At 33.3% G+C, this 17,931-nt stretch overlaps 3 protein-coding genes and 1 pseudogene across 5 annotated transcripts; 1 reads left to right on the top strand and 3 right to left on the bottom strand.

Annotated features, from left to right (window-relative positions):
• Positions 1 to 1,989: 1,989 nt before the first annotated feature.
• On the bottom strand, positions 1,990 to 6,388 carry LOC114370675 (origin of replication complex subunit 4-like). Its single transcript, XM_028328070.1, has 16 exons — positions 6,238 to 6,388; positions 6,045 to 6,135; positions 5,911 to 5,967; positions 5,775 to 5,822; positions 5,065 to 5,115; positions 4,929 to 4,972; positions 4,790 to 4,853; positions 4,513 to 4,599; positions 4,190 to 4,281; positions 4,031 to 4,112; positions 3,504 to 3,589; positions 3,307 to 3,416; positions 3,010 to 3,102; positions 2,890 to 2,942; positions 2,631 to 2,774; positions 1,990 to 2,214 (listed from the first exon to the last, which is right to left on the bottom strand). The coding sequence occupies exons 1-16, from the start codon at positions 6,339 to 6,341 to the stop codon at positions 2,179 to 2,181; spliced, it is 1,242 nt and encodes a 413-aa protein (XP_028183871.1). The 5' UTR covers positions 6,342 to 6,388; the 3' UTR covers positions 1,990 to 2,178.
• An 898-nt stretch (positions 6,389 to 7,286) lies between these two features.
• On the top strand, positions 7,287 to 10,252 carry LOC114372588 (sec-independent protein translocase protein TATC, chloroplastic-like). Of its 2 annotated transcripts, none has more exons than XM_028330235.1 (4): positions 7,287 to 7,613; positions 8,226 to 8,533; positions 9,077 to 9,367; positions 9,861 to 10,252. In XM_028330235.1, the coding sequence occupies exons 1-4, from the start codon at positions 7,391 to 7,393 to the stop codon at positions 10,068 to 10,070; spliced, it is 1,032 nt and encodes a 343-aa protein (XP_028186036.1). In that variant the 5' UTR covers positions 7,287 to 7,390; the 3' UTR covers positions 10,071 to 10,252. The 2 variants fall into 2 exon arrangements, with proteins under 2 accessions (XP_028186036.1, XP_028186035.1); XM_028330234.1 differs by having other exon boundaries at positions 7,288 to 7,613; positions 8,217 to 8,533.
• A 694-nt stretch (positions 10,253 to 10,946) lies between these two features.
• Positions 10,947 to 13,317, bottom strand: LOC114369260. The gene is made up of 2 exons (XM_028326454.1): positions 12,810 to 13,317; positions 10,947 to 11,787 (listed from the first exon to the last, which is right to left on the bottom strand). The coding sequence occupies exons 1-2, from the start codon at positions 12,832 to 12,834 to the stop codon at positions 11,075 to 11,077; spliced, it is 738 nt and encodes a 245-aa protein (XP_028182255.1). The 5' UTR covers positions 12,835 to 13,317; the 3' UTR covers positions 10,947 to 11,074.
• Positions 13,318 to 14,105: 788 nt separating this feature from the next.
• Positions 14,106 to 17,559, bottom strand: LOC114369262 (annotated as a pseudogene). Its single transcript, XR_003657566.1, has 7 exons — positions 17,156 to 17,559; positions 16,551 to 16,836; positions 15,759 to 16,014; positions 15,570 to 15,656; positions 15,344 to 15,400; positions 14,993 to 15,231; positions 14,106 to 14,883 (listed from the first exon to the last, which is right to left on the bottom strand). The product of XR_003657566.1 is annotated as a protein DETOXIFICATION 14-like (transcript).
• Positions 17,560 to 17,931: the final 372 nt, after the last annotated feature.

Raw genomic sequence — 17,931 nt, 5'->3', positions numbered from 1 at the left:
TGTTTGGTCTGTTCTCATGCTTTGCAGTTTGAGCAATAAATGCATCACTATTGCTTCACGTGGAGAGACTCAAGGAAATAATTCAAATTTAGTTAGTACTAGTATAATTGATTAGCTTGCTACAACTTTTTTGAGCATGATAGCCAATAAAGATGAACATTTACTAATGTGAAAAATGGATGGGAACATTTTCATTAGCACAAATAAGCCATAAAGTTGCTCGATGGGATGCTAAAGATTGGGCAAGACATGCCAAAACATTAATCTTTTCGGTAACTATTTCTTGGACCATGCTCGGTAACTATCTTGAAGTTATAATTTTAAATTTCTTTGTAATGTGTCTTTCACTTTAATTGTTGTAAGGGCACTTTTATAAATGAATTATAATGGAAATTTTAAAATAATATATAAATTAAGAGTTTAATTTTGACCAAAAAAAAGATAAGTGTGTAGATAAAAACATGACAAAAGCTTAATAAAAAAAGAAGTGTATATTGTGTGGTTTTTCTTTCTATCTAAAGATTTATTTATTTACAAATTTATCATTTTTCTAGTTATCTTTCATTAGATATAATTCATTCCCAAAAACAACACTTTAAAATTTATTTGTTTTAGTAAAGTAATATAAGAATATAGAGAACAAAAATAATGCTTCGGGACAAAATTATAAAACTCTTGGAAATGTTTACCGTCATGATCACTGATTCACATATTATTGAACTAATTTGCAGTTTCAGTGTTTTAAATATTTTTAAAACTAAAACTAGTTTTCTGGTTTTAAAACATATTATTGCTTTCTTTATTTCCCATGTTATAAAGCTGTTGCCAATTTTTTCATTATTCCTCACACCAGCACCCCTGGATAGCCATCCAACTCCAAAATGTGCTTTCAAGTTTAGATATAATGAATAAATATAATTATTAGGTTGTATAAATTTATTTTTGATATAATATATATTTAAAAGGTTATACTATTATTAATTATATGATAAAATATTTGATATTTTTAAATTGAATTTTTTATTATATTTATTCTATATCTTATCATTTATTTAGTATTTGTTAGAAGAAAATATAAATAAAATTAAAATAAAAAATCGATCCAATCTAAATCGTTGTAAATTACATCAAATCAAATTAAAACAGAGTAAAACTGATTGGAGAATAATTAAGAAAACAAAGTCATTGAATTGTATAGTTATTTTTCTTCGAAACAGACCAAATCCAATCCATAAACACCTTTATTTCTAACTGTTCGATAATAATGGACGAGACAAGAAGACACGAAAAGGTCAAAAAGAGGCAGTCTATCCCAAACTGAAATTGAACCTGCGTATCAGACTCATTCCTTCTCAATTCAATACTCTACCCGATCCTTCATCAGTACACGGATATTATGCTAGTTGAACCTAAAACTAAGTTAAAACTTAAAACATAATTATTTAGTAAAACAAATGAGCTTTACCAAACATTTAACTTAACTCATTTATACTAGTTATACATTATTTCAGAATATTGTTTCCATTTCTTTATTTTATTCCTCAGTTACATTTGTATTTTCCAAATTAGAATTCATGTCGAATTGATGTCTTATCTCTCCCTCCGGAATTATTCATTAAACAGTAGAGAAAATTAACCTTAACTAGCAACATAGGGTGTCTAAAGCCAAACTTGTTTTCATTATTAATGTAATGAAATAATACTTGAGTTGTTAAATTTATTAAATGCTGTAACACCATATTATTAAATGTTAGTGTAAATTTTGTTTACATTGTCAATATATCAAAATTAAACAATGAAAAATTTAATCTTGATAGTATACTATCAATATACAAAAGTTTTACAAAGGCATCAATGATGTATAAACAAATTCTTAAAAACAAATCCATTTAAAGAGGTGTCAATACATGAATAGTTTATGATTTGTAATCTGCTAATTATGTAATGGCGTATATCCGGATAAAAAAATATAGCAAATATTGAAAATTGTTTGCTCAGAAGAAATGAATAGAAATAAATAAACTGAAGTCATTTCCATGTACACCAATTATAATCACGAAAAAGTGTTGACTACACAACATTTTATTTATTCATAAACAGGCTGAATTTATCAGAATTTGGAATCGGACCACATACAGTATAACGTGAAACACAAACAGTCGTGTCCCTCAAGTGGTTTTAGCCTTCACGATCCATTAATTTTAGAAGCTTAGGCTGCAAAACATGAAATTTAATGAATATTTTGGTTTCTCAAAATATTCTCCTATTCTATGTATGCATAAGACTAATCCCTCATAGGTGAAGCACTAAAGTGGAGATTCCTACCAACAATTTTTTTTCTTTTCAACATGAATCTTGAAATTGAACCTAAGATTATATGCATGAGAGATCCAAGCCCCTTCCATTTAGAACCAAAACATGTAGGTAGATAATATAATAAATTATGCTCTCATCACCTACCTCCACAGATATGACGTGTAATGGATGAATGGAAGAAGTTAAGTAAAAAGAAAACTAGAAAACAAATAACCAAAAACAATCAAATGCTTCAGTGAAATCCATGCAATTCTTATTTCTCAATCTGGCACATAATTAATATACAGGTGGGCTAATTCTGTCAGTTAACTTACAGGGCATGAAGTATTTGCTCTTAGTCCTTGATGTAGTTCAGCAGATGAAATTAAAAGCTTTACAGGACGGAATTCAACAGACAAACTTTGTCCTCTATTGTCTGTGAAACATATCAATTCACGATGTATAAGGTGTTCAAATGCCTGCACACAAAAGGTAAAAAATACCACCAAATAAGTTTGGGGTTGGGGATAAATGGCATCATTTACTATATATTGCACGTTTGGCTTCAGAAACCACCAAAGCAGATGAACACACCCTTAAGCAGACATGTCTTGCATAACGTTCAGAAGTCAGGGTGCTTATATACTCTGCAAAATATGACAGACACATTAAGGAATAATATAGAAAGAGTGAAAGAAAAACAACAAATATTACCTTTCATCACAGAATTGAAGTTGCATAAACTTTGCTCTTTAACTTCCAATCTCTTCATGCAAACCAAAATTTGGAGTTCTAAAATGGAGCAATCTGCTTGCAAGTTGCAATTATAACCAAAAAGCCATTAATTGCTCCATCAAAAGATACAGTATACTGAATTATGGAGAAAACTCCAAGATGAAAAACCAAGACTCGTTAAATGGGTACAGTTTATAGATAAATAGAACATCAATGGGGATGGCATCTCTAATACAGAAAGAAGAGCATATTATAAATTATCTAAAATTTCCATACTTCTTAAACATTCCAGTTTGGGCTGCCTCTGGATACTTGTAAATGCAATTTCAAAGTTCTCCCGAGACAGGAACCCAGTCTGCAAATCCATATGAGAGACTGCACAGAATCTGGAAAATTATCAAACTCACATAAGTCTGGGAGGATAGTCTATCTGATACTCAACAGCTAAACAGAAGTGTGGAAAAAATACTTACAGGAACCTCAGCAAATGTTTGACAGAGGAGTCAACATTTAAATATTTATTGAGGGTTTCTTTGAACCTTCTATCTTCTATAATATTCTGTAATTTGTCAAGGATTTCATAACCAGGTAGACAAGTGTGGATTTTCATTAATCAAGAAAAATACATAACTGAATTTTCCACACATAACAGTTTTATAGATATGACCTAGCTGTTTTAAATGAAATCAGTTTACTCACAGAAACACATGCAGTGAATGGTGATGCAAAGAGTTGAAAAGGTTTGCAACTATAGTTCGTTCTGCAAAGATTATTAACTTAAATATAAGCAAGAATATTAACATCTGGACAGATATGTCAAAATGTGTGCATTATGAATTTATGGGTTAGCATTCAGTTATCAAGTCTCTGTGATAGCAGAATATGGTAGACAAGACATGTGAATTCTTGTGGTTGTGAAATGAATAAATTAATACGGGTGGCACTTCCTGTTCATTCTGAAGGCCAACTAATCAACTAGACTCAACATAAAAAAGGATACTTGGACCTTTCTGTTAAATTCAACAGCATAAGCATGTGGAAAGCTTGAATCAATTGGTAATGTCAGGATGTGCATCAGTAATCTACATGACAAGTCAAGCAGAGCATTTACATCATCTTCAGCCTAGTTCCAGTCTAAAGGAAATTACCATCCACCTACTTTTGTGAATCTTCTATTGAAGGTGGTAGGAACAACAGCTTTCTATGTGAAAAACGAGATCGTACCCTTTTCTCCAACAGCTGATCTGCATCCTGCAAGGAGGATTATCTTGATTTGTAAAAGTTATCTTATTATCTATAAGCACCACATGCAATGATATATTATTTCCTCAAAAAATATACAAGCAAAACAATAATGCCATGTACAGAAATTTAAAGGAATATTTTTTCTCAACTAATCGCATGAAAGAAATTCAGACATGACAAAATTCACAACTACTTGAAAGTTTATATAAGAAAAAGGAAATAACTATAAGCACACACCAGACGGCAACTAATGCCAAGTACAACAGCCTGTGATGTTATTGATTGCATTGCATCTAGCAAGCTATAGAGTAATCTCTGTTTACCCTGCAAAGAATCAGGATGGAGATAGTAGCAAATTTATGATTAAAAAAGTTACCAAAAATGTTTAATAGAAAATATTTCACATAGACCACAAACAGTATTAGAGGTTGAGAATAACTACAATTATAACCCAGAATTTACACCACAAGCTTTTGAGAAGTGATCAAAGTGGAAAAAGAAAGAGGAGCCTTACCTGAGCAAACAGGTGAAACTCATCCAGAACAAAAATTACTGTTTTATGTGCTAATCCACATTCCCTAGAAAACAAAGATAATAAATGCTTTAGAACTTCAAATTATTTTCCTTTTTCAACCAAGAAAACTTTTACTAACTTTAGGATGGCCACCATAAATTGGGAGTTGTCATCAAATGATGCCTGCAAAAGGTTCATATCAAGATAAAAAAAAAAATCACTGTACCATAATTGTAAATGCATGGTATGAATTTTGAATAAGTAGGTCATGTTACCGCTTTTGAGAATAGCAATTGATGCTCCATGCATAACTGCCTAGCTATTTCCTGTTTCATCATCAATTGCAACAACAAATGAGACATCATACAAGGTCAGGTCAGTGTAGCCAAAATCTACCAGTTCAAACAATCTCTATAACAAGACTAGGAAATTCTGTAATATGCCTAACAAAACCTCATTGCTCTTGCATATCCAGAAATAGTCTGAGCTGCATTGCACAGCTTGGTCCATCACCATCCAATTCCTTTGTAAATTCACAAGTTTTTAACATGAGAAAGATTTACTCCACATCTTTTAACAGAAATTCAGAAAGAACATTGCCACATTCTCTCAAGGAGAATAATCTCCAAGCTCCCTGGCTAATTCATACCGGAAGATTATCTTCCATTTACTTGTCCCTTTCTGTAGTAAGACTAAGCAGTTATTCACTCAACTAGACCTCGAGTCAACCCAATTTTCCTTCATTGTTAAGTGTCCGAAGCTGACTAGGGTGCCAAATTACCCATATAAGAAGCCATTGATTATTAAAAAAATAATGATTAACTAAACCAAAGTCATTGTCAGCATTAAGTCAACATAAACAACCAGGAAAATCAACTTTAGTAAACAATTTATACAATCAGAAAAAACAAACGACATTAGTAAGTTAATAACATCATAGCTGTTTCAATTAGTAACAGTACAAGCAGGTTTTAGGAATGCCAACCTTGAACGCAGAGATGTCATCACTATGTAAAAGCCCATTCAACCTTATCTGCAACGAAAATATAACTCAATAGAGAGCAAGCACACTTCCAATTCCATGAATTATTAATATTATTATTTGAGAAGGCAGTGAATACCACTGAGACCGAGTCCGGATACTCTTGCAGCAAATCTTGAATTGTAAGCTCCAAAACCTAACAAGAGAATACATAATGAAAAGAAAATGGAGAAAACCCTTAAAAAATGAGGTTGAGGTGAGTGAGGAACAAACCGCATTCTTGCCGGAGCCGCGGGGACCGAGAAGAAGAATAGAATTGTTGCATGCTTCCGTTACCGAACTCGATATCATGAATTTCAGCTTGCTGATATGGAGAAATCGGCAAAGTACTTTTCATCGATTTTCGATTTGATTGAATAAAAAGGAGAAACGTTAACTGTGTGAGAAGAAGTTCAGAAGTTGAGACCTGTAGTTGCTTTCTGGAGATTCACTGATGAAGATGAATTTGGGATCACAGATTCTGCTTCGAAGCAAACTCACTGCTTTGATTTTGTGATTCTCTTGCTCCATTGCGCCCGCGGAAGATGCAACACACTTTGGCGGGAACAACAACCGCGCCTATTAATTTATAACGAGCCAAGAACTTCTCTTCTCTATCAAACGCGGCCCAATATCCATGATGGGCTTCATTCAAGCCCGAATAAGAGTTTCTTGGTGACAAAATAAGTGTTTAAGCCCTATCTTTGTAAAAGATAAAAACATATTTTTATTATGAATCTTAACATGGTTATTATAATCTGACCTCAACCTGGAGTAATGGTTTGCTTATTACAACACCATATTAATGATCTTAGGTTCAACACAGTCAGGTCCAAAATCAGAAACCAAACCAACAGCACAACATGAATATTATAAAAATTAATAAATTTATCACATTCATTTATGATTTTTTTTATTTATTTATAGAAATTCAACATAATATTAGAGACTCACACACTTGGTTAGACCCCTTGGTATTGATTTTTGGTTTAATAATAATAATAAAAAATTACAATACCAATACACACACACACACATATATATATATATATATATATATATATATTATTTCTAAATAAAACTTTTGTATCTTTCACTCTAATATATGAGATCTACCATGCTCACAAATTGGGTGCCACATAAATTAGATCAACTTAAAATTTGACAAAAAAACAAATCAGCAAACAGAAATTAGAATGAATCTTGAAATTAAATGTTAAAAAATTAAAATAAATCTTTAAAATGAGGTACATAAAAGAATTAGAACAGATCTTTAAATTCAATTAACTGTTCAAATATTTGAAATTAGAAACTCATTTGTTTATTTTTTCATTCATAATACTAGAATCTATGGAAACATTACTTAACTTAAGGGATCTAATATTACTATCGAGACCAATTACTTGTTAATAGTTGAAAGATTTTGTCTAAAACATGTGTTGTAGTTTATGCGAAAACTAATAGTTATATAGTGAGGAAGAGGTTGGAAGTGTAAAATATCAGGCACATAACCAAGATCGAAGGGAAGGAAACCGTATCCAAGCGTGTGACAGTCAAAAGAAAAGACGTTACAGCATAGCATGGGATTGATAAGCACCAGTGTTCCCACCAACATCGTTCCTCAATTCGGGTCTCTCCGAACATCCATCCGGGTCGGAAACCCAAACCCTTCCGGGTTGAGTTTCCCACGGAAGAGGAATAACAGTTTTGTTTGCTTGGCCGTCGATGACGAGCTGAGACAGAAGCAGCAAGACTTGAGTACTAGCGCCACTGGGCTGGGCTCCGCCCTTGAAGAAAGGCCCGGTAACTACGTCTAATTCAATCATTTCCATTTCCCCTCCTTCAATTTTTTGTTCTCATTATTATTATTCCTAAAATATTTTTACAAAATCTTTGACTTTGCTCACTTTGAATTTCTATCATATATTATCCTCGTTCATCAACTTGCATATTGATCTGGATGAGGATGACATATGAATATATGCGATGCCCTTACTCATATTAAGGCTAGTTTGGAGATAAGCTTCTCCCATTAGCTAAAGTTCGCTTACACGTTAAAATCAACTTTTGTGAAAGAAGCTTATTTCAATTTTACTTCTTATTTTTCTTTCTCCATAAAGTGCTTATGGAGAAGTTCATCCAAACATGATCTATGCCTAATAATATTTTGTAAGGATGCTTTGGGGATAAATTCCAAATATGATTAGTATATATCGTTTTTTGTTGACACTATGTTATTCAACTTAAATTATCCTAGGGTGGTTTCTTTTGAACAATGTGTTAATGCAGGTGCATTTGAAATTTATGCTAAAATAATTTTTTCCCCTAGTTAAATGATGATCATGGTGATATGTTTCCACAAGTCTTGTAGATTTGGTTGAGATTCTGAGATCATTGTTATGTCAGAAAATGCAGATCTTTTTGAGAGTACAGCTGAAGAAACGCAGGGAAATTTTGGGCAAGATGGTGACCGAGGTGCTATCTATGATTTTCTTTATCCTGATAAAGAGCTTCTTCCCGATGACAAAGAAATGAGCATATTTGATCATCTTGAAGAGCTGCGACAGAGAATCTTTGTATCAGTCCTGGCAGTTGGAGCAAGCATTTTGGGATGCTTTGCATTTTCAAAAGAACTAATAATGATTCTTGAAGCTCCTGTTAAAACACAGGGTGTAAGATTTCTTCAGCTAGCTCCTGGTGAATTTTTCTTCACAACTTTAAAGGTAAGATTTCTTACATATATCTCTGAGATGGTTGTTGTTTCCTTTGTTATCAAATGAGCTGTGATATTTTATTTCTTGGTACACATTTCATGTAAAATTAAACCAGTGTTTATGCTGGTGCTCTTGCTTTATCAGGAATGTACAAAGCTGCCGTAATTCTTATGTCCGCCTCATAACTAGTTCCCAGATCATAGTATTTGTGATGGCCAAAATCTATTTTGTGTGTGTACCACTTTACTCATTTTCCGTCACGATTTTTTTTCCAGCGGGTGGGGTGTGTGGTTAGGAATTATTTGTTAAAGAATCGGACCTAGGACCTAACTCAATTCCACAAAATTGACTTGTAAGATGAGGACTGTCCTAACCTTAACAAGGATTACTTGATCTAAACAAAGAAAATGTGTTACTACCTAACTTCTAGGCAATGTTGTGTTGTGCATTTAACAATTTTTGCATACCCATCTAAGTTGAGATCAAACTCTAAAGATAAAATACAAGAAGCTACCTTGATTGAATTAACATTTTTGTCATTCTGAACTGCAGGTGTCTGGGTACTGTGGCCTTCTCTTGGGAAGTCCTGTCATCCTCTATGAAGTCATAGCTTTTGTACTTCCAGGACTTACAAAATCTGAAAGAAGGTTTCTAGGGCCAATTGTTTTAGGCTCATCAGTTCTTTTCTATGCCGGAATAACTTTCTCCTACTTAGTTCTGACACCTGCAGCATTAAATTTCTTTGTTACCTACGCTGAAGGTGCTGTTGAATCATTATGGTCCATCGATCAATACTTTGAATTTGTTCTGGTGCTTATGTTCAGTACAGGCTTATCTTTCCAGGTAATTTTTTCTTCCTGGTTCTTTGATAATATGTGGTGAATAGTATCTTGTAGCTGACACCAATTCACGCCATGAGGCCATTGTCCATTGACCTAATTGCTTGTCTTCTGCTCCCAAAATATGTATATAATAAATACCTAGGGAGCAGCAAATGATTACATTTTTAAACATGCCTGCCTGCTGGGGTCTATTTGGAGTTATGAACACTGTGGACATTCAAACATGCTTCTGTTAGGAATTTGAAACAAAACCATGCTATTGCTTTTAAGATGAAGAATGCTTATAATATATAGTTTGTGTAGGCTCCATTTATAATCAATCATTCCTTTAGATTATAGTTTTGTATATAAATAGTTGAGCTTTTATTCCGGTGCTTGATGAAACAAGAACAAGTAATCTCTACGTGTCTGAATTGTTCCATCACCTACCTGCAAAATCCTTTTTTCCCTCCAAACTTTAGTAGTTATGGAATCTAAAGGAAGTCATATTACAGGTACCTGTCATACAATTTCTATTGGGACAACTTGGACTGGTGTCTGGAGACCAGATGCTATCAATTTGGAGGTATGTTGTGGTTGGTGCCGTAGTGGCAGCTGCTATAGTTACGCCATCTACTGATCCTCTCACTCAAATTCTTCTAGCGGCACCCTTATTGGGTCTTTACTTAGGTGGCGCATGGATGGTCAAGCTTACTGGACGGTGACCCTAGCCGCATCTTAATGATGTGCCAGAATTTCAATATGAACAGATGTTAATGTACATTCACATAGCAATCTAGTGTATATTTTTACACGTACCAGAGCACTGTTCTTCTGTATTCTAATTGATTTACCAGTCATTCCCAAAGATCGTCGTGTCTTGGTATTTGGAAGTATTTCTTTGAAATTCGTCCCTACATTCAGTTCATTGCACGTTTTAAATTAAAATCATGATTTTTTTTATTACAAATAAAAGAAGAAAGTGATAATATAACTAAATACAGCTTTTCAAGTTGAATCTCCTCGCCCATATGTGCCCAAAGAACGTGCGGAAGTGAAAATTGGAAGCCATCCATATATGCTTTTACGTTAAACGTGGAAAAGATATGATGTTGAAATGAAAGTGACTTGAATCCAAACACAAGACATACCCTGAATTTCTGTTTATCTAAATAAGATTTCAATTATAGCAACAATTGCTCTTTAAGCCACCATCACTATTTTGAATCTTATTTAGAGGAAAATAAAATAAATTGAACTTTTTTCATGGGTTAAAAACAATTTATGCACCTTAACTTTTGAAGAAATTTTATTAATGAGTTTTCACAAAAATCAAGTGCTTGAGATTTCTTTTAGTTGAATCTTTTAAATTATGAGATAGTTAATACATTATTATTTTTTTCTCCTATAAATATTTATAGAAAAATTTATTCAAACTAATCCTTTATATAAGAAAATATTCATCAAACAAACGAATTTTTTTTATACGTAACAATCAAAACTAGGATCAAAAGTTTATAATAGTTCACGCATCATATCATATTCAATCAATTGAACTAGACTTCCTTCCCTTACTATCAATCAAGCAGTTGACCAGTAACATAAAGGACACCGGTGCATATAAAATTTTCATTATTAAGTTCTACAACGTCAAATTCATTGCACATATATTCCACCAAACCCACCCCCCAAAAAAAAATAATAAAGTACACATATCAGAGTCTATTTATTAGGTTAATGTTATATTTTCCACTCTGGCTTCTATATCAGCAGTACTAGAGTTTCTTAGTTCAGATGCAAGCTGTCTCAGTGAACTCCTCAAATCATTGCATGGCTCCAGAAATACATCTGATGCGCCTAGAAGTTCTCCTACCTCAACTTGCACAGCATCAATAATGCTGTGAATTTCCTCCAAAGCTGCATTTATGGAAGGAATCTCTTGTGGGGGATAAAGACAAGCTCCAATCTCATCAATCTGTCGACCAAGTTCCTGACACAACTGCAACAACTTCTCCAGCGAATTTATAAAACCGCTGTTGTCATTTGGTTTTTCCAGCTTAAGCAAGCCTATGATGGAGTGAATAAGTACTTTTCTAATTGAAAGCGTATTAGAGACAACCTCAATTGCTCTTTCAGCCACTTTCATCTCTTCTGGTGACAGGTCATTCCCTAGATCACCTTCACTTGAATTATCATCATGTGGCTCAGATGCTGCTTCTGCACAACCCTCACCAGCAGCTTCATCAACTTGATCATCACATGAAACAGGTTTCAATTCTTTCATCTCACGAAGAACATCCTTCACTGAAACAGCTACTTGTGTCATTCCTCGCCCAATTGCTGTAATATTTGTGGAAGGAGTCTTTTTAAGGGCAGAACAGGCTTCCCAGACAGCACCAACCAAATGTGGTACTGATATTTTCAGGTCTTTAGAATGGGACCCTGTTGGTGTTCATTAAAAGAGAAAGAAGGTTGTCAACAACCCAATAAGTGATTGGAAAAATAATTTGACGTACAGTCAGGACTAAAGGTGTCGAGTAGTGGGTTGAAGCATGATGATCTAGTCAGCCTCACATATATAAAGGAACGATGAACTAATGGGCATATCAATGACAACATATTAAATGTCAACGAAATAGAAAAATTAATGGGCACATCAATGATGATAATGATAAATGTAAATGCAACCAAATGATTTTCACATAGAGCTTAACTAGTTATACACTTATACTACACAAGCAAAACCAGAGAGTTAAGAGCAGTTCATCCCACCACGTATTTTGCACTTGTTGAAAATGATATAGTTGCTCACCATAACAACAGTCAGATTGTATTCCCATGTGCATTGAGACTGATAATTAAAGTCTATTCATAAGAGCATGCTGTGTGTATTCCAAAACAAAAGTGTCCCTATTCAATGTATATTAATCTCAGATTTCTTAATCTATGTATTTTCATCATGTTTATGCTTTTCTCAAGTTCAATGCCACATACAACTGCTATATTATTTATGACAGTCGATCCAGTTTGTGAATGGAGAAAACCCCAAATCACAAGTATTCTGATTTAGACAGACAATTGCCCCCCATATATATACTAGCAGATCAAGTAATGACATGACCCTCAGCATCTCAAAAGAAAAAGGGCATAAAAACTTGTGTGATGAAATCATGGTCTAACAGGAAGGACATAGAAACACCTCCACCATCAATAAAACTAAATATCTTACGTAGCATTCTCCTTCACTATCACCTATATATATATATAAAATATGAAATCATTATCAGATTGCATGTTTTCTCCTCAACTCTCAATGGTCATAGTTTCCCATTCTACCTTTGTGACAGAGAGAGTGGATAAAACTGGTGGTCTAGGTATAAGCATATTCTCATTTCTATTGCTCACATCTAGCTTTGCTTCATTGACAGTGAAATATTACTGATTAGTAATTATCATTAACATACCGTATGAAGAGACCGTTTCCTTCATCAACGACTTGCTTGAGAGATGAATGAACAGAGGAAGACAAGGTAGGGCCGGCACCTACTGTACTGCTATGGGAAAGCAAAAGGAAGGCTTGTAGAGTGTTGAAATATGATGCCATATTTTCCTCAGCTTCTCTCCGGTCCAATGCATTCCCAATGTGGTTGCTTGTTTAGAGACTTGGTCAGACATCTTAATCACATCGTCCCAGGTGACTTTGGGAGGGTAAGAAAGAGATTCAGATGAAGAGAGGGTTTCATGGATAGTAGTGAGGTGGGAACCAAGGAGAAGATTCAGCTGTTCTTTCTCTTTCTTCAATCTTACGCCCATATCTGCCAACGTTGGGAACTAGTGTTGTGTTCTGCTTTTGCTGCTTAGACCCTGGGATTAGGGGTTTAAGCCTGTGCTTTCCATTAATCTCCAATTTATTTATTTTTATATAATCAAAATGAATTTTTTTTTGTATATAATAATTCGAGACTTCTATTTAAAATCACTAAGTTAAAATAATTCTGTATTAATTGAATTACATATACAGTTGTTAAATAAATTATGTTAAATTGTTTCTTATAAATAAATATATGTAGATTAAATTTTGAATTTATAAACAACAATTTAAATTGTAGTATAAGATTATTTTAAACTATTGACAACTTTTTAAAATTTTTTTATTGAAGTTCCATTTAGATACAAGATGAAAAAGTAAATAAATATAAATAGATGGTTAAGAAAATTGAGTGTAGAAATAAGTTTTTTTAAATGGTTGGGAAAAAATAATATATGAAATTCATATTTAAAGAAGGCAAGAGAAATAATATTAAAAATGTTTCATTAAAGAGTGAGTCTAAATTTGTATTCGGCTTAAATTTGATTTGTTTAGAACATAGATAATTGAATAGCCAATGCACATTCTAGAGATTCGTTGTATTTATTTAAGGGATTTTCTTTTTACTAGGCCGGTCCATTTTTTTATGTATGCATTTGGGTTAAATAGCAAAACTCAAATTCAATTCGTATTTATATTTGGCTTGGTTTTGTTAGAGCACTACTTGTGCTGTAACTGATAATCTTTTAATATTATTTTCTTCTCAGCCTTTTAAAAAAATATATTTACATTTACTTTCAGAGTACTATTTGCATATACATTTTAGTTTAGTAATATTTGATTGACAAATCAACAAATCTGCTCGGTTATATTGTATTTATTTATTGAGTTATTAAATACATTGCATTTTAAGTGGGAGTACTCTAATTTTTCATTGCTATATACAAGGATGTTATTGGAAATTGAAGTGCTGCTCGTGAATTAATCCAATTGCTTTTACTTCACGTTACAGAACCTTAACCAAAATTGGATTGAGAAAAAAGAACAAATCAATATCATTACAAATGTCTTGTCATGAGAACCTTTTCCTCCTCTAACTCTAAAATTTGATCTTTTCTGCCACCAAAGCTAAACGATTTACCAATACCAACAAAAGAAGCTGACAGATTTAAGGAATCTTCTCCATTTGCTAAAACTAATCCATCTTCTACAGCAAAATTTCTCTGAAATATCCTTTCCCATGCTTTAATTGCCTTTCTCAGGACACTTGAGCAATGAGTACATTTCAGTCAGTAGTACATGTGTTCTCTAAAAAAACAGGCTAGTAGTGCATGTCCAAAACTGAATCTTAATAAGATTGCATGAGTTAAGATACTACTTTTCTTTGACTGTCAAAACAATTTCTCTAGTTTAAACATTCAATTCAAAGGGTTTGGTTTGATATATGAGAAAATATAACATTGTGAACATGGTGTTTTAGGACTGTGCCAAGTGCAAAGCATGGACTTGGAAGTGGAGGCAAACCTGTTTTTCCCAGTTTGTACAACTTGTAATGAGGGATACCATAACTGTTTGGCAGAAGGCACCAGTCAGTATTCCAATCCAAAGGCCTTTTCCTCTTAATTGTAGGCAGAAACCCAATATAGCAGCAATTGGAATTCCCACAACATAATAAGCGTCAAGGTTTACATATGCTCCTCTGTGCTGCCACCCACATCCTCTAGCAATACCTATAATGAACAAGTATTACCTTACAGTATTATATTTTATGGCACAATTTCAGACTACATTGCGTAAGAGTGATATGCATTGAAAAATAGAGAAAAGAAAGAACCAAACCTGAGAGGGTATCATGTAAGGTGTCCAGTATAACAGATATACTTAAAAGAGGAACCATTTCTGTGAAATAATCCACCACGTCCAGCTCATTGCTAAATGCATAACCTACAACCTGCCTGCAAGCAAATATGATTGAGCTCACCAGAATGGCCGCGGATGCTGCAAGAGTCATAGCAGCAGAAACAGACACTTGTGCCAATTGTGGACTTCCACCACCTAATGCATTTGAAACTCTAGTGCTGAGTAACCAACCCAAAAAGAAGAAAAAAAAATCATTTACTATTATTGTACATGAATACAAATAGGCACAAACTGATGAGGTTAGGACTAAGGAGTTATGTGAATGAAAACCTTGCTGCTGAGCCAATTGCTTCTGGGATTGTGTAGATTGTTGTGGTGACTGATAAACTGATCAGAAAATCCGTTAATATTTAAACAACAGATTAGCACTACTTCCAAGTTCCAAGAATGTAAATCAATATTTGGGTATGGATAACAATTTCAATAGAGATTTTAAAACACACAGAGTCAGTCATTCATGTCTGAAGGACTAAGAAAAGTTGTACATATAATATACCATATGGATAAGACTGAAGTTTCAAGTTCTGGATTTGGTAGAAGACCAGAAAGCAAGAATAGTAACTCAAATGACCACCATTCAAGGCTGCAATGACCAAATATGAAAATAAAATAAAAACATGGATGAAAATTAAAGAGGAAATAAAAATACAACATAAATGATAAAATATAAGAGGAAGAAATTCACCAAATCATTCCAGCTGAAGGAATAGCACAGCGGAAGAACTCCCCAATGCCATGGAATAGTTCCGTTGAAATTGGTACCCAAGTCTTTTTACATTCAATAGAGAATTTCATGTATAATACAAGTAAAATCACGTTCAGCCAGTATGAAGTACCAATAAAAAATGCTGCTCCTAAGTTACCAAATCCAAATTTAAAAACCAGTAGCCAACAGAAAGCTACATGGAAGCAAAGAGTAATGGAGGAACTTATGACAAGGGAACTCTGAAGGAGAAATAGGCTAACACAATAACAAACTCTATAACAGAGTAATAGGCAGTGGAAATAAATCCTCCCAAACTTACAGAATCTGTGAGGATAAAGTATAGAGCACAAAATAGAAATTAAAGATAAGAAAGACACCATTTGTGTTTAAAGTGAAAAATCCCTCAATGCAAGGGTAAAAATCACGGGCCGTCTAGACCAAATAAATAACTCCGATATAATCAATGAAGATACAAGAGAACCTCCAAACTTCAAAATATAGAACAGATAATGCGAAACACTTATCTCTCTCTAGATATCTTTTTCCTGATCCAATCGAACAATTTGAAATATCACGCGCGTAGAATTTGCTATCCAAAAATCAACCTGATTTAACGGTGAACAAATCCGCAGTTATAATCTGAAAAACAAAATCACCATAATTTTCTCTCTCCTTCTTTCTTAACTGTTTTTCCTATCAAATAGTCCCTATCACTGTATCTCACCCTCTAATCTCACTTAAATAAGTGAGATATACAGGTCTTCTCATTTGGGGTCAAACTTTGCATCAGAAAGTATCGAACCAAGGCCTGAAGTGTTGCATAATCAAAGAGAGCAGGGGTCATGCACAAAGCAAATTTTCCAGCTTCTTGAGAAATCAAAGGGTCTTGGCCAAGAAAAATGAGTATCTTCCCCAAGTATACCCACAAAGGACTCAAAGGAAGACAGGCTAAAGTAAGAGAGACAATAGCAGTGTACATTTGAACACCAAATTTTCGATATTGATGTGCTCCGTATGCTTGCCCACATTGAGTTTCCAGTGCACATGACATTGCAAACTGTTTGACATGTACAAAAAAGACAGCGAGTTTGGAAAATTAATCGCACAACCAGAGCATAAAAAACTAGCAACTAACTCCAAAGATTTCTTCCTGCAAGTATTTTTAACGGGATACAATCTTACATGAATTCAAGACTACTAATTAAACCGGAACAAAAAGCAATTTGTGTTTTTACTCATCTCAACTTTTTTTTTATATATATATATAGTTTTCCCTTCTTTGATAAATAACTTTTTTCATATTGATCGGGTGCAATGCAATTGTAGGTCTTGAAACTAAAGAAGAAAGCAGTGAGATGGGGAAGGAAGACACTTACAATAAGGCTGAAGCCAGATACAGCACAGAGAGAGATGGCAATGGCTGTGCTAGAGAGAGCAAGTTTACCCAAGTGACCAACCATCACCATTGAAATTATCTGTAAAAAATACTGTGACAAAGTGACAGTAATCATAGGCCCTACAAGATAACCGACTCTTTTCATTTCTAGAGAAAATACAGTCCATGTTGTGGCTGAAGCTGAAGGATTCTCTGCCTGAGTCCTTATCTAAGAGACCCTTTTCCATATCAACTATTAGCAAACTTTTTAATTTCCTTTTTTAGGATTTAAATTTTGAGTGGTCAAAATTTCTTAACAATATCCGTTAACAAATAATCTAATGAGATAATCACGTAGATTATTTTTTTAATTGTATTTTTAATCTTTTATCAACTATATGATATCAATTATTCTAAATAAATAAAAAATTAAAAATACAATTATACCAACGTGTTTGTCTCATGTAAAAATTAAGATAAAATAAGAATTAAAATTATTTATCTTTTTCGACCACTATATCAATCCATATCGGAAAAAAAAATTTAATCAAATTTCATTTCTCTTGTGATAGAACTCTAAATTAATTAAAACTTCTTTTTTCTAATAAATCGAGGGTTAAAGACAAAAAAAAAATATTTATCTTTATTCTATTAATTGTGTTTATACTTTTGAATTCAAATAATTTTGAGATTGTATTTTTTTTATTTTATATTTATAAGTTGAGAGAACATTTAGTTAGGTGTTAAATGACAATTATGAGATACCTACTAATTATA

This window comes from Glycine soja, chromosome 10, assembly GCF_004193775.1.
Source record: "Glycine soja cultivar W05 chromosome 10, ASM419377v2, whole genome shotgun sequence".
NCBI lineage: Eukaryota > Viridiplantae > Streptophyta > Magnoliopsida > Fabales > Fabaceae > Glycine > Glycine soja.
Note: the sequence above shows the minus strand (reverse complement) of the source record. Positions and strands in the feature narration are given on the sequence as shown.